The 14,831-nt window shown below is 45.9% G+C and overlaps 1 protein-coding gene across 6 annotated transcripts in view; it reads left to right on the top strand.

Moving 5' to 3' along the window:
- ATP11C (ATPase phospholipid transporting 11C) overlaps positions 1-14,831 on the top strand; it is a 170,839-nt gene that overhangs the window by 113,839 nt on the left and 42,169 nt on the right. For all 6 annotated transcript variants that reach the window (XM_042974885.1, XM_042974882.1, XM_042974883.1 and 3 more), the window contains exons 13-20: positions 882-1,043; positions 1,674-1,825; positions 2,845-2,916; positions 4,740-4,813; positions 7,016-7,119; positions 7,556-7,737; positions 9,196-9,459; positions 12,881-13,055. In XM_042974885.1, the coding sequence (XP_042830819.1) occupies positions 882-1,043; positions 1,674-1,825; positions 2,845-2,916; positions 4,740-4,813; positions 7,016-7,119; positions 7,556-7,737; positions 9,196-9,459; positions 12,881-13,055 (1,185 nt within the window). The remainder of the gene's footprint in view (positions 1-881; positions 1,044-1,673; positions 1,826-2,844; positions 2,917-4,739; positions 4,814-7,015; positions 7,120-7,555; positions 7,738-9,195; positions 9,460-12,880; positions 13,056-14,831) is intronic.

Raw genomic sequence — 14,831 nt, 5'->3', positions numbered from 1 at the left:
GAAAGCAACTACTGCTGGAGTTCGTCTCTTTCTCCCTTACATAATGAAAACCTTAATCTTGTGCTTATGCTTGGTCCTGTCAGCCCGTCATTTTAACTATTTAAGCATAAATTGCCAAAAAGGAGGATAAAATTGTGGGTTTCCAAAAAGCCAGATGTTATAAATAGAAGAGATAAAAATTGAGATAAAATGGAAGTGCTCAAAACGGTTTATTTTGCCCGGAAAGTTTATTTCCTGGCTTATTTTTTTCCCCATTATTTATGAAAGTATGCTAATACTTTTTTTGCTTATATTCTACTTTAACCTAGTATTATAAACTCCACTGTTTTTTTTTTAACTTAGAAAATGTGTTCAGTAGTATCTAAAAATATTCATGGTGTGTGGAAAGAAATTTCATTTATGCTTTTGAACATTATAGACTTACTATGTCTCCTCATTAACTCTTAACATTATTATTTTCCCTGACCGTCTATATTGTCTGACTCAATCTGCATTGTATAACAGTGCATTTTACTTCAATCCAGTATATTCATAGTAAATTTTCCTTTTCAAGGAAAAGTTTTGTTACATCCTAATTAATTTAGGTTCCTCTCAAGTATTGTGTGTGCGTGCGCACGCGCGCGTGTGTGTGTGTAATAAGTGGTCAGTATATTCTTATTTCTACCTTGGACATGTGATACTGTTTCAGTGTCTTTAAAAGTACTTGTTCATTTCCCACTCTTTTCATACTGCCGCTTTTGTAAATTACCTGACATTTGACCAGAAGTCTTATAAAAACGTGCTTTGCTATGGATATGAAAACAGGCCTGCCTGAGAGCTTCACTCAAAACTAATCCCACTGAAGAAGGTAAAACTGCCTATGTGTGTGTCCTTGTCTTTAGGTGGATTATATATTTACAGACAAGACTGGAACGCTCACGGAAAATAGCATGGAATTCATCGAGTGCTGCATAGACGGCCACAAGTATAAAGGCGTAGCTCCGGAGACTGATGGACTCTCTCAAACTGACGGGCCCTTAACGTATTTTGACAAAGCGGATAAGGTGGCGTTCTCTGCGTTGTCACTTTAGCGTGCAAAGTCAATCTAAGTGTTGTTTTGTTGTTTTGACTGCAACTTTCTTGTTTCACTAACGCCCCCGGAAATTGCAAGCCAGGAGCATTTATAAACAGAATTGTGGAAAATGGCGGTTGGGGAGAAGTTTCCCTTGTCCGTCTGTCCGGGCAGAATCCTTTGTGCTTTGTCTTTAAAAATATGAGCTGCTCCAAGGATAATGTCTTGTCAAATCATTCAGGTCCCAGGAGCGTCGAGACATTAAATGAACCCAAGTCTCCCTGCACCTGAGTTGTTGCCAGATTGTGAATTCGATGCCGAATGAGCTCTTTGAGGCCATAAAGAATCTGCCGATTTAGCATTAGGTGGCACGATTTAGCATTAGGTGGCACGGTGGTAGCCTGAAGGAGTTAACGCAGCCCCGGGGGTATTTTCCTTGAGAACCGGGGATGCTGTTAGGTACGAGGGAGGACAGCCAGCTCATTTGAGTATTAGAGATTTAGAACTTTCAGTTTGCTGGAGGTGGTAACATTTTCTCACATTGGTACCTTTTCTCTGTTCACCGACTACCAAGTGATCCAAGGGAAGATCATAGAGTCGTTTTTCTGTTCCTGATCCACAGAACCGAGAAGAGCTCTTTCTGCGTGCCTTGTGTTTATGTCATACTGTAGAAGTTAAAGCAAGTGATGCTGTGGATGGGCCTCCCGAATCAGCGGAATTGACGTATATGTCCTCTTCGCCAGATGAAATCGCTTTGGTGAAAGGAGCAAAAAAGTAAGCGTTTCTGTTACGCTAGACTTAAACCAGTAAGTTCTAGAGATCGAGAGATCTGCTGCCCAGCACTGTACGTGTGGCTGACGTACACACGCACTCCGCACTTCAGAATCTGTTAAGAGGGGAGGTCCGCTAAGGGTCGTGGACCACAGACAACACAACACCAGTGGGTCACAAGGCGATTTTGAGACGTGTCGGATATGCCTCTTAGCCTGCTTGTGGCGATGATACTGTGGCTATTTTCGTGCGTTCGGACTTCTCAGGTTGCACGCGTTAAGTATGTATTGTGCTTTGCGTATCGGTCAGACCTCAGTAAAGCTGGTTTAAAAACCCCGAGATAAGTTGTAGAGAGATACATTAGCATTTTTGAAGACCAAAAAAAAAAAAGAGTAAGCACTTCTTGTACTGCTCCGGAGAAAGTGAAATCACAGGAGGACCAGAGTGGTTTTTCCTGTTTGCTTCAATAACCTTATCTTATAAATATTCTTTACCAAAAACCCGAACTGCTTTATCTGAACGTGTGTGAAAAATTCCCCAAACCTAGCCAATTAAGACCAGAAAGGAAATAGCGATGCCTAGCTGTAACTTCCATTACTATTTATGCATGCCGGCCAGAAGTCCAAATGTTCATATTATATTCTGCGAATTACATAACAGTGGCCACTTTCTGTACCACACATGTTATTTCTGAAGTGTTCGCAGCAACTTTGACGTCACTCTGTAACTGACAGCCCCGTTTTACCCTTGAGGCCTGAGATCATTAAGTGGTTAAAAGGTCACCCGATGTGTTAGCTACAGAACTGGAATTACAAATTGCCTCTTCCTATGGTTACAATTCATGACTGGGCTTTGACTTCCTCGGTGTTTTCATCTCAGCTGGTGCAGAGAAGTCTGGTTACGGACTGAGATTTTTCACGTGAAAGAGAAGAAAATACTAAACAAGTATGAGTAACCCCAGCGCAAGGGACAACTAATCGCTCTTTAGAGATACACAGAGGTCTCTTTGTGTGTTTTGACAGGTACGGGTTCACGTTTGTAGGAATTCGGAATGGCCATATGAGAGTAGAGAACCAAAGAAAAGAAATAGAAGTGTAAGTAGCCCTGCGTGTTCGATGTTTATCACTTCTTAACCCCACGGTCCCCCGTGCGACAAAGGAATCTTACTCGATGAAGGCATAAGATGCCGCTGTCCCAGCTCAGAGTTTTATGTAAGTGTAGTTGGAAAGAAGACATTTCTCATAGGATGCTAGAAACTGGGACTTGAGGTGGAAATTATCCCCATTTGGCTCACATATGGGTCCAGTAGCCTGAATGAGAGTCTGCCTGGACTTTGTTTCTGAAATTTAGATGCCAATTTTAGGCCTCCAACACATGCTGTAAGAAAAATCCATGAACATGTAGGAAACCTGCTTTCCGGAACCCAGCCACTCTGGGGTGGCAGGCCAGCCAATCATGGCAGCTTTGATGTCAAAAACTTTGTCTCCTTCTAGGTGCCCAAGTGTGAGCCCCGGGGCGGGTACCCCGAGGCAGCAGTGTGGCTTTGTTTGTTCTTCTCTACAGAGATCCCAGTGAACAAAACCGCCTTGGCTTAATGGCAGATTTTAATTAGGCTCTGTGATTAATCTGAATTCCTTCTTCTGAACTTGAAATGTAATTAGCTTACGTCATTTCCATTCTGGCCCCTAGCATCTCGTGAGACCCATCTCGGAAACCTGTAGTAGGTACGGATGTGTTTGGGGAATGTGCCCCGTGGGGAAGCGATGCGTAGAAGCCGGAGGAAGGTGCTTTGGCCTGACTGCCAGGAGCCCGGAGTCATTATTAGAGTCCAGATTCTAGCCAGTTCAGAGCAGTGCCCCTATCTGGTCCACACCGAATTAATACTCTACGTGTAGGTATCCCGTTCATACACCCCATCCCAGAACCAGTGACCCGCTCGCTCCCATCAGGAAACAGCCTTCATAGTAACTATTGGTAGGTGAAATACTTGCATCCAAGTTGTTTCTCTTCAAAAAATATTCCCCCATGTTTTTGCAAGTAAGTCTTATTTTTACTTTTCTGCATTCTCTCCTCTCCTTAATAGCACAGATCTGATCGTGTCATTCTACTGTTTTAAACCCTTCAGTGGATTCCTGGCGCTCTTAGGATCAAATTCCAAATCTCTGAAATGGCCCACAGTGTTCTCATTTCCCAGCCCTTGCTCACCCCTCTTTCTGTTCCCCTATCGACTAGATTTCAAGCTTTAGTGAACTCCTTCATGTCCCCCTACCCCTTTGCACATGCCCTTTCCTCTACTCCGAATGCCATGACACCCTACCTTCATCATGTCACTCCTGCAGAACACAGCCCAGGCACTGCCTCTTCCAGGAAGCCTTCCTGCAGATGTCTTCCTTCTGTGCTTTCCCATCTCCCCTGTGACTCCCTTCACTACATCATATGGCAGGTGGAGAGGTAATCACCTCATGACCCTCTGCTTCCTTTCTCATACGGTGAGCCTCTCGAGGGAAGAGACTCAGGCAGATTCTTGTCTGTTTTCCAGTCCCTCACATTGTGCTCGACACACAGGAGGCACCCATAGATGATTAAGATAATTGGCAGAGCGGGACTATTCCCAGACCCCTCCAGAAATGGCTTGGTCGGGCAACTCTTTGCGCCCCATTCCTACATGGTCGCTCGCTCCTTACCATTTTAAGTCACGTAATGAGAGGATACAGATATCCCTTAACTAACACCTGTAGCCTCTGACCCCATGTTCCAAGCGCAGAAAAATTTCAAAGACAAAATGGAAAACACCAGCTGTGCACCCAACCAGCAGCCCTTACCAAAAGGGGAAAGTCTATTCAAGACGTTCCTGTTGTGTTTTATTTTCCCCATGTGATCTAGGTGTTTTCTTCTTCTCATTTGTCTTCTCATAAAGGTACGAACTCCTTCACACCTTAAACTTCGATTCTGTCCGCCGTCGTATGAGTGTAATTGTGAAAACTCAAGCAGGTACACATTTTAAAGACTTGGCTTTTTTTCTCTTTTGCCGTTTGTAGCGTTGTATGTTGAATGAGGTGTTTTAAGAAAGGAAAACATTTTACATAGTGTGTGATTGCCTAAACTCCTGCAAAGCAGGAATTTCTGTATATGCCTTAATGTATTTATTTTTATAACGTTTATTTTTAGGAGAGAGACAGAGCTCGAGTGGGGGGGAGGGGGAGGCAGAGAGAGGGAGGGAGACCCAGAATCCGAAGCAGGCTCCAGGCTCTGAGCTGGCAGCACAGGGCCAGACCCGGGGCTCGAACCCATGAACCGCGAGATCATGACCTGAGCCAAAGCCGGACGCTTAACTGACTGAGCCATCCAGGCACCCCATTAGCAGTAGAATTCTTGAGTGTAGAGAGTTGTTGGCTCTCCCTGCCTGATCTTCCTCATTTCCCACTGCTTCATACTTCCTGGGAACAGGCAGGCTAGGGATGACCCAGGTCCAGACTGCTGGGAAAGGGTTTGTGGCTTCACTGCAGCTCGCTGGGCTCTCTGACAGAGTGCGGAGGCTTGCCCTTTTTGCTTTGGAACCGGTACCATCATTCCAGGAGTCCCCATGTCTTCTGCAGGAGCCATGGTGGCCGAGATACCTTCTGCTCCGGTTGAACGAGAGCCATGGAGGAGCACTCCTGCCTCATTTGCGGGCCCTCAGATGCGTGCGTGCGTGCGTGCGTGCGTGCGTGCGAGAGAGAGAGACTGTGTCTGTCTGTCTCTGGGTAGTTTTTCAAATTTCCCTTGATTTCTATCCTAGTAATTTACTTTTCGGTGTTCAATCTGCCCCACATCCCTTGGTGGGAGAATGGGAAGATAGAGACAGACCCTTGAGGGAACATTTCCCACTTTATTCATACTTTGTGGTGTGACTGCCAGGTCATGAAATCGATTTCATTATGCGAGTGCAGGATCTGCTCTGTGACTTTTAAACCCACTGTGGATGTGTGAGGGGAAATGTTTTTAAAAGCCGCTGAACGTTTGAAATACTTGGTATCCTTACCGGTAATATATACGTGCACGCACGCGTTCTACCGCAGATGGCGTGGTGGCCGGGGGGAATGGTCTGCCAAGGGTCTAGACCTCAGAGCTGCACTTCCTTTGAACTTGTTGAACTCAGCACTTTGCCTTATAAGGGTGAAGTGTCTTTCTTCATGCTCACCCTTGCCTACCTTGCCGGATGCGTGGGTGATCTCAAGCCACACTCGTACTTGCACTCTACAGGGCTGTTTTCCAGTTTCCATTAGAAAAGGTCAAGCCACGGTTTTTAACTTTTTTTAACGTTTATTTATTTTTGAGAGAGAGAAGGGGGGGTGGGCAGAGAGAGAGAGAGACAGAATCCGAAACCGGATCCAGGCTCTGAGCTGTCAGCACAGAGCCCGACGCGGGGCTGAAACCCACGAACCGCAAGATCATGACCTGAGCCGAAGCCGGACGCTCAACCGACTGAGCCACCCAGGCGCCCCCAGCCACCGTTTTTAAATCAACCTCTAGTGTTTTCAAAGTGATTTTATCTTATTTGCACTTGGATTTAGCCCTTGACACCTGTAGAGGCCGTCCGTGTGGGCACTTTAGACCAGGCTTGACCACGTTGTCAAAGAGAATTCAGAGGCAGCTTCTTTTTTTTTTTTTTTTTTTTTTTAAACGTTTATTTATTTTTGGGACAGAGAGAGACAGAGCACGAATGGGGGGGGGGGGGCAGAGAGAGAGGGAGACACAGGATCGGAAGCAGGCTCCAGGCTCCGAGCCATCAGCCCAGAGCCCGACGCGGGGCTCGAACTCACGGACCGCGAGATCGTGACCTGAGCTGAAGTCGGACGCTCGGGACCTGAGCTGAAGTCGGACGCTTAACCGACTGAGCCACCCAGGCGCCCCCAGAGGCAGCTTCTTGACACGAGCACGCTCTTCCATGATTCACCGAAAGGAAGTATATTTTAACAGAGCTACTTGCGTACTCGGAGTTATTATTTGTGTACATATTAGTCTTAAGAGGTAGTGGGCATTGTCCTGAGAGGTTAGAGGTCAAGATGCCTCATTCCATTGGGGTGAGCCTTGCTGGGCAGACCCGGGGTCCACCGTAGCTGGGTGGGAGGGGCCGCCAGGAAGGTATCTGTTCTTCAAATCCCAGTGCCAGTCTGACGATTCTAAGTTGAGTATTTTGGTGTTTTATTTTAGGAGACATACTTCTCTTTTGTAAAGGAGCAGACTCTGCGGTTTTCCCCAGGGTGCAAAATCATGAAATTGAGTTAACTAAAGCCCATGTGGAACGTAATGCTATGGTGAGCCTACACTCCCCCACAAGTGCTAGAGGTGGCTGTTTTGTGGGATTGCTGCTTACACGTTTAAATGAATTTTAGCATGTTTATGGTCTATTTTTACATTTGGGGATTTAGTAATACTATTTTCCTTATTTTAACGGAAGACACTATCCTGGAGCAAGTATCCGTTCAGAATATGTAGACTTGGAGTCTTCTCAAGAATTTTTGGTTTGTGTTCTGCGCCCCCCCCCTTTGTTTTTTAACCCCAAGAGCTATTGTTTTGTTGTTCTGAACCTAATTTGAACGTTACCATTTTAGTTGCAATCTGTTAGTGTATGTGTTTTACTAAAAATATATCAAAATTTCTCTTCTGTACAGTGAAGCAAGGGTATTTAAAGAGGGTGTGGGGGTTTTTCCAATTATTTGGAAATAATTTGGGAAATAACTTCGCTTCTAGGACGGGTATCGGACACTTTGTGTAGCCTTCAAAGAAATCGCTCCAGATGATTATGAAAGAATTAACAGACAGCTCATTGAGGCGAAGATGGCCTTACAAGACAGAGAAGAAAAAATGGAAAAGGTTTTTGATGATATTGAGACAAATATGAATTTAATTGGAGCCACTGCAGTGGAAGACAAGTAACTACACAGTGATATTCCTGTTATTTTAATGACCGGTCATTTAGGGTGGTATCTGTCCACATTGGTAATTTATTCTCAAATTTTGAAATGTTTTATTCAGGTCTGTTGATATACCAGATTTTGAACTGTTTGTGGGAATAGGTTTGTTTGGAGAGGGAGGGAAGAAGGGGGGGGAGAAAGAGAGCGAGAAAGAGAGAAAGAGAACATGAGTGGGGGATGCGCGGCCGGTGGGGGGCGGGATGGCAGAGGATGCGAAGCGAAGCAGGCCCTGCGCTGACAGCAGAGAGCTTGATCCAGACACGGGGCTCGGACTCGCGAACCGTGAGATCACGGCCTGAGCTGAAGTCGACGCTAAACTGGCTGAGCCACCCAGGCCTGCTGGTGATGATTTTTGTTAAGTATTTATGGCTTAGAAGAATGAATCCGTCATCTCTAAGATCTTCTGAATGTTTGCAAAGCCATCCGTTTATTTATGCAAATATTTATGAAATAGTCTTGAGATGTCTAGAGAGCTTTGTGCTCGAGGCATCATTTGAGCTCGTGCCTGATAGAATTGGTAAGACTCTGACAGACAGAAATGAGCAGAAAGGAAATTCAAGTTAGAGCAAACAACATAGGAGCTCAGTCGAACCTGGTTTAACAGGCTAGAGCGTGTTTTTGCATACTTTCAAATAATTTGCTTTAACTCTACAGGCTGAGCTCCACTAGACATGATTGTAGGGCTCCAGCATTGATCTGTCTGAAAGAATAAGTTTTAGACTCTTAATATTTTAGGAGTTCTTCAGAAATTATAAATGCAAATTATGAGACTGAACCAAACAAAAATTTACACATGCATATGTATGTTTCAGCCACATTGGAAGATACTGAAATTTTAATGGGATTCATTTAGTCTAATTTCTTTGTCATTCTCTGGCCAAAGGCAACTCAAAGAAAGTACTCTTCTGTCCTTACCTTCCAGATTTATGCTTAAATTGTCTTTCTGGATGGTCGGCTTTGCTATTCTTAGAGCTCCTCAGCAACGGGGATTGGTTAACTTGCTTCAGTCTCTCGTTAGAATGTGTTTGGCCTTTTCTGTTTTAAACCATGTTAACTATTTGTTTTGGTGAGACATGAAATATAATGGAATACGTGAAAGTGGCAGTGAATAAGAATGTTTGGTGAGTTTATGAACATTTTAGCTAAGAGTGATGATTCTCAATTCCGCCATTGGATACCAGCTCCCTAAAGAGATGTCGTGAACTCTTTCAAACCTCACTGTTGGAAATTCGTTTTAGTAAGTAAAACTATGCCCGATGTATCAGAAAGAGTAGAAGATATATAAGAAAACCGACCGACAACATGTCAGGACTCCAGAATTGCTGTGAATCGTAAAGAGATTCTCTTTAGCAAGGCTTCTTGCAGAATCTGTGTCCGGTATTTTTGAGGATAACAAGGTTGCCTTTGTATTCCCAGGCTGCAAGATCAAGCAGCCGAGACCATTGAAGCTCTGCATGCAGCAGGTCTGAAAGTCTGGGTGCTTACCGGGGACAAGATGGAGACGGCCAAATCCACCTGCTATGCGTGCCGCCTTTTCCAAACCAGCACTGAGCTCTTGGAACTGACTACAAAAACCATCGAAGAAAGTGAAAGGAAGGAGGATCGATTACATGAATTGTTGATAGAATATCGGAAGAAGTTGCTGCATGATTTTCCTAAAAGTACTAGAAGCCTTAAAAAGTAAGGAACTGTGTCAGTTTCTTATATTTAGGCGTTAGCGTAAGGCACAGCCGTTTATGCAGAAGGCTCCATTTTCTATGATTTATCATTCTTTGTTTGCAGGTGTTTTATCCTTATATGTTAAAACCTTCCCTGAGGACTTGGCTAATGGCCCATTTGAGATCATGGCGCCTTCTGCCTCTCTTTTAATTTAATAGAAAATCCTGTATTTCTCAAGCTTTAGGAAAGTGGTTCAGTTTCTTAATGTTTAGGGTCTGGGTAGTTAGCCCTCAGCACTCCTAAGAAAAACTAGTCCTTCTCATGGTCTCTTAAATTAGATGCAATGAAACCAGCCTCTAGAACATTTTCTATGCAATTTGAGGTCCTAGAGCCATTTTCTGTGTGGATTTTCATGCCCCAGAACTCCGAAGGAAGCCAGATACCTGCTAATAACATGGCCACTTCACCTCTGCTTTCAACTAGCTGCTTAGGAAGAACTTGTAGAACTTAAGGGTCTCCAGGAAAGCCATCGATGCATAGTAATTCAGTGCCCAGAGGGACGCCTGGGTGACTCAGTCGGGTAAGCGTCCGACTCTTGATTTGGCTCAGATCGTGATTTTACGGTTTGTGAGTTCGAGCCCCGCATTGGGCTCTGCGCTGACGGTGTGGAACCTGCTTGGGATTCGTTCTCTCTTCCTGTCTGTCTCTGCCTCTCTCTGTCTCTCTTTCAAAATAAATAAATAAATAAACTTTTACAAAGGTAATAATTCATGAGGTGCCTGGGTGGCTCAGTCAGTTAAGCATCCGACTTCAGCTCAGGTCATGATCTCCTGGTCCGTGAGTTCGAGCCCTGCGTCAGGCTCTTTTGCTGACAGCTCAGAGGCTGGATCCTGCTTCGGATTCTGTGTCTCCCTCTCTCTCTTTGCCCCTCCCCGCTTGCCCTCTCTCCTTCTCTCTCTCAAAATAAATAAAACATTTACAGAGACAGGCTCAGAGAGATGCGGTAACTTACTCAAGATCACATAGCCAACACGGGGTGGAGCAAGTCTAGCCAAAGAGCCTAGGCTGTTTTAACGACTGTGCTGTGTCTGGATCCCCATCTCTAGCGTTTAAACAAGCTTTCAAAATGATCTCCCCGTATTCATGAGTCTGTGGCCAATTCTAAACCAGCTGTTGTTCTTCTGGTACTTGGGCATCAGTGAGAGTAAACGTGTTTTTATTAATTGCCTGTCATAAATGTTTCCTTCCTTTAGCCAAGTGGTACTTATAAAGGCAGTCCAAATTACATTTTCCTTGTCCATTTGTCTTAGTCTGCTCCGGCTAACGTAACAGAATGGCATAGACCAGGTAGCTTAAACAGTAGAAACTGATTTCTCCTATTTCTGGGGTCTAGAAGCGTGAGGTCAGGGTGCCGGCATGGCCGAGGTCTGGTGAGGTCCCTCTCTGGCTACCTTCCGCGGTATCCTTAACACGCCACAGAAAGAAGAAGTGCTGATGTCTCTTCTTACGAGGGTGCCGATCTCCTCATAAGGGCTCCACCGTCATGACTTCGTCAAAGCTAGTCACCTCCCAAAGGTCCCAGTTCCAAACGCGTCACATCGGGGGTTAGGACTTGCCGTGTGGCTTTTGGGGGCGTGGGGCATAATTCAATCCGTAGCGCCATTCCGCGGCTCTGGGGCACTTTTGGCAAAGCCAGGGCTTATGAAACATCTCAGAACATTCCCACTTGCGGTTCATGTTTTCGGAGCTGGGCACAGACCTCCCTCGAGTTACATAAGCATCGGACCCCCGGGATCACTTTCGCCAGCTTCTGCCTCTTTGTCGTTGTCCCCTTCCGCTTCAGATCAGCCACCAAGCCTCATTCAGGTTTCCATTCTCACTGTGAGTACTGCACATCAAATTCCTAGCAACCCATGCCTGGAAGCCCTTAAGTCCCTCTGCCAGACGAGTGGTTCTCCGTTTCCCGCAGAATGAGGTCGCAGCAGAGGCCTCAAGCGACCTTTTCAACTCGCTTTCCTAATGCACCCCAGCACGCATTTTCTCCCCTCACCTCATTCTGCCCCATCTTTCTATGACGCTGTTCTTTCCTGTCATTTATCGTCCCGGTCTCTGGATTAGCGGCCTTTCAGTGTCGTTTGCGTCTATTCCGTCACGTAGACTTCTGTCCCCTTAAGGAGGTTTTTCTCTTCTCCAAGGAAAGATGGGTTAATAATTCTCTCCATTCTTCTTATATGTCCTGCTTGCAGTTGATGTTTACAAATACTGCTTGATGGATTACCGAGCCACTGTTTCTTGCGCATTAAGTCAGCTCTGTGAGTAGGGAGGCGAAGGCGAACACATGATTGGTATCTCTTTAATTAGTGAATAAAACACGCTTCTAAAATTACGAAGCAGAGCGTGGACAAGTACAAACTACACTGTAGTATTGCGAGAAATACAGAATCTCCTGGCCCACCCCTACCCTAGTGAGTCAGAACCTAGCCTTTAAGAAAACTCCCAGGAATTTTACCAATAGTCCCTTAAACGGTAGCCTTCCGGACGCGTACAATTCGACAAACGAATCCATAGCGATGAGATCCTGCAGTACTTCCCAAATGGCATCCAAGGTTCCCTTGATTCATCACTGGTTTTTTTTTTTTCTTGATCACAAAAAAATGAAATGTTAATCGGTAGAATTTTCGCAGAAAATTTCGCAGATTTTCGTAGAGTATCTCTTAGTCGTCCCGGCTGTGCGTGAGAATCACCTACAGAGCTTTCTGGAACATCTACCCTTGAATAACCAAGCACTGCCCAAGACCTCATTTGTCTGGGAATAGACCTCCGGCGTGGGCAATTTTTTAAAGCTGACCAGATGATTCCAACGGGAAGGCTATGGTTAAAAGAACCACTAATCCAGTATAAAATGATACTTATTTAAGGAACATCTGTCATTACCTCAATACATTATCATGGTATTTTTTTTATGAACGCTATGTCTTTTAGGTTCTCCGTCATTTTTGAGAAGCCAGGTCCGTCGACGAGGCTTTGTCATTCAGGAAGAGAGGTCTTCTGTGGTTTCTGTGGCCAAAGCCATTTTGTCTTTTCCCTGTATTACTAACAAGTTTTCAGATGGACGATTTGTCTTCCTGTCAGAGTTTGACTGACTGATGTGTAATTTCCAAAATTCACCATGAGTTTCTAACACAGAGCCCGCCCGCTAAATGTCCAGTATTTTTATACCTTTTAGAACTTAATATCTATATGGGCATCTTGAGTCTCCAAAGATGTCACAGAGAACCTCTGTTGTGCCATTATGAGAGACATTTGCCTCTTTACAGGTCCAGGAACGTGATCGGTGGGGACTCTTATGTGGGGCCCTCCCCTTTGTGGTTCTTTAAAAAACTCCGGTTCCTGAATGGAAATGCATAAAAGATTCACTTACAGCCTTGTTTTTCTTTTCCAGAGCATGGACAGAACATCAGGAATACGGATTAATCATCGATGGCTCCACATTGTCGCTCATCCTCAATTCCAGCCAGGACTCCAGCTCTAACAACTACAAAAGCATTTTCTTACAGATCTGTATGAAGTGTACCGCAGTGCTCTGTTGCCGGATGGCCCCGCTGCAGAAAGCCCAGGTACCTGGACACTCGTTCATGTTCCATTCTGGGGGTTCCTGTACACGTACGGGCAAACAGATGTTCGCTTAACTTCTAACTTCTTCCTTCGCAGAGCCCCCTTTCCTTTATTACACCTGCGCAGGCTGCTTCTTTGCGGTCAAATGCAGGAGTCCGCCCGCCAATTTGAATGAACCCGGGCTTCTGGTCCCCTCAAGCCGGCCGTCCGGTTCCTTGCCTTCGAACCTTCTCTAACGAGCGCTCGGCGCCTGCCACCTCCGTCCCGCCGCTCCCGGCTCCCCTGTCACGTTGGCCCCGTGTGTTCTCTTCTCGTCCTATTCCACGGGATGGCCTAGGGGAGAGCGGTGACCTCCTCGCCAGATCCGTCCCGCGGTCTTCTGTGCACCGCCTCGTTTCCCTGCCGCGGTTCGCACTCTGCGCCGTATCCCCCTTACGACTTCCCTCCCCTGGTTTCTGTCTGTGGTCCACAATCTTGACTTTTTTTTTCCCCCTACTTGGCAACCTAGTGTCTTTTTATTTTGTTCCATCTTCTCACTTCTCTCTAATTATCATTTTTCTCTGGGGCTAAGTCTTCCTTCTGCTTTCTACTTCCAGCCTGTCTCTCTAAACACACCGGTTGGCATGACTCTCGTGGATAGGCTCTGGCCCTGAGTTTTCCTTCACGTCAAATCTCCTATTTCTAGCTGCCTGCTACACAGCTCCATGTGGAACCCACGCTGTCCTATTAAATGCTGGTGTCCAACACAGGTCTTCTGATTTCCTCCTGCAGGCCGGTTTGTTTTCTCCCTTGTCTTCGTCATTCTCGTTGCCACTGCTCCCCTTCTCTCGCGCCCTAAGTCACCAAACACCTGTGGCCCTTCTGTTCTCCTTCCCTCCCTCCCTCACTCTATATATGGTCACCTTGATCCCACCTTTGGCCATAGCTCTCATTTGGGTACCATCTTGTTAAAACGAGCCGCTTCTCCCGTCTCGTCTGCTCTGACTCAAGCACTTTCAGTAGGGATGAGGGGCAGGTGACTCTGTGGCACTCGGGTTCCCCCCTGTTGGCCCTTACTATGTCTGTACCTGCTCTGTGTCCACTGTCACTCCCGTGTCCAGCCCGAACCCTCTACTCCTGTTGGTCGTTCCTCCCGTTGTGTCCCTTCCCCATGCCGTGCTCGTGCCAGCCTCGAAAGCTTTCCTCATCTGGGATTTTCTCTGAATTCCTCTCGGCCCTAACAGAAATCTTACTCCTAATTAAACCCAGTTCAGGGGCCATTCCCCGAACGGTGTTTTCTCCAGCTCCTCTAAGCCCACGTTGATCTGTTTGCCCTTGCTTTTTTGTACTTACTGGGTCCAAAGAACCTTAGAGTCTCAGTTACACACTTTGCCGCTTCTGTATACGCTGTATTCTTTCGTGTGTGTTAACTTTGCTTCTTCACTTTATGCTGCTGCTTGCTCTAGACCCAGGGGATGGCAGTGTCTTTCGCTCACCCTTTACACAAGCCCTCCTCCCTACTTCACGCACACATACACAGCCCATCCTAATTGAGGGCATTGTCTCCGTCTACTTTCTTCTCGCTCTCCGTCCCCGCCACCATCAGATGCTTTTCTTTTTGTCTTCCGCCTTCAGAGCCTCAGTGACCCCAGGTGACGAAGTGGATCCTACCAGAACCATATCCATAGAAATCTGTCCCTTTGGTCAGAGGCAATATCTCTTTTTTTCCCCTACATTTACTGCCTTTTGTTCAAATCACTCACTAGGATCCTGCCTACTCCACTGCCCAGGAAGTGATG

The sequence above is a fragment of the Panthera tigris genome, chromosome X (genome assembly GCF_018350195.1).
Source record: "Panthera tigris isolate Pti1 chromosome X, P.tigris_Pti1_mat1.1, whole genome shotgun sequence".
Taxonomy (NCBI): Eukaryota; Metazoa; Chordata; class Mammalia; order Carnivora; family Felidae; genus Panthera; species Panthera tigris.
The sequence above is the reverse complement of the archived record's forward strand: the minus strand, read 5'-3'. Positions and strand labels throughout refer to the sequence as shown.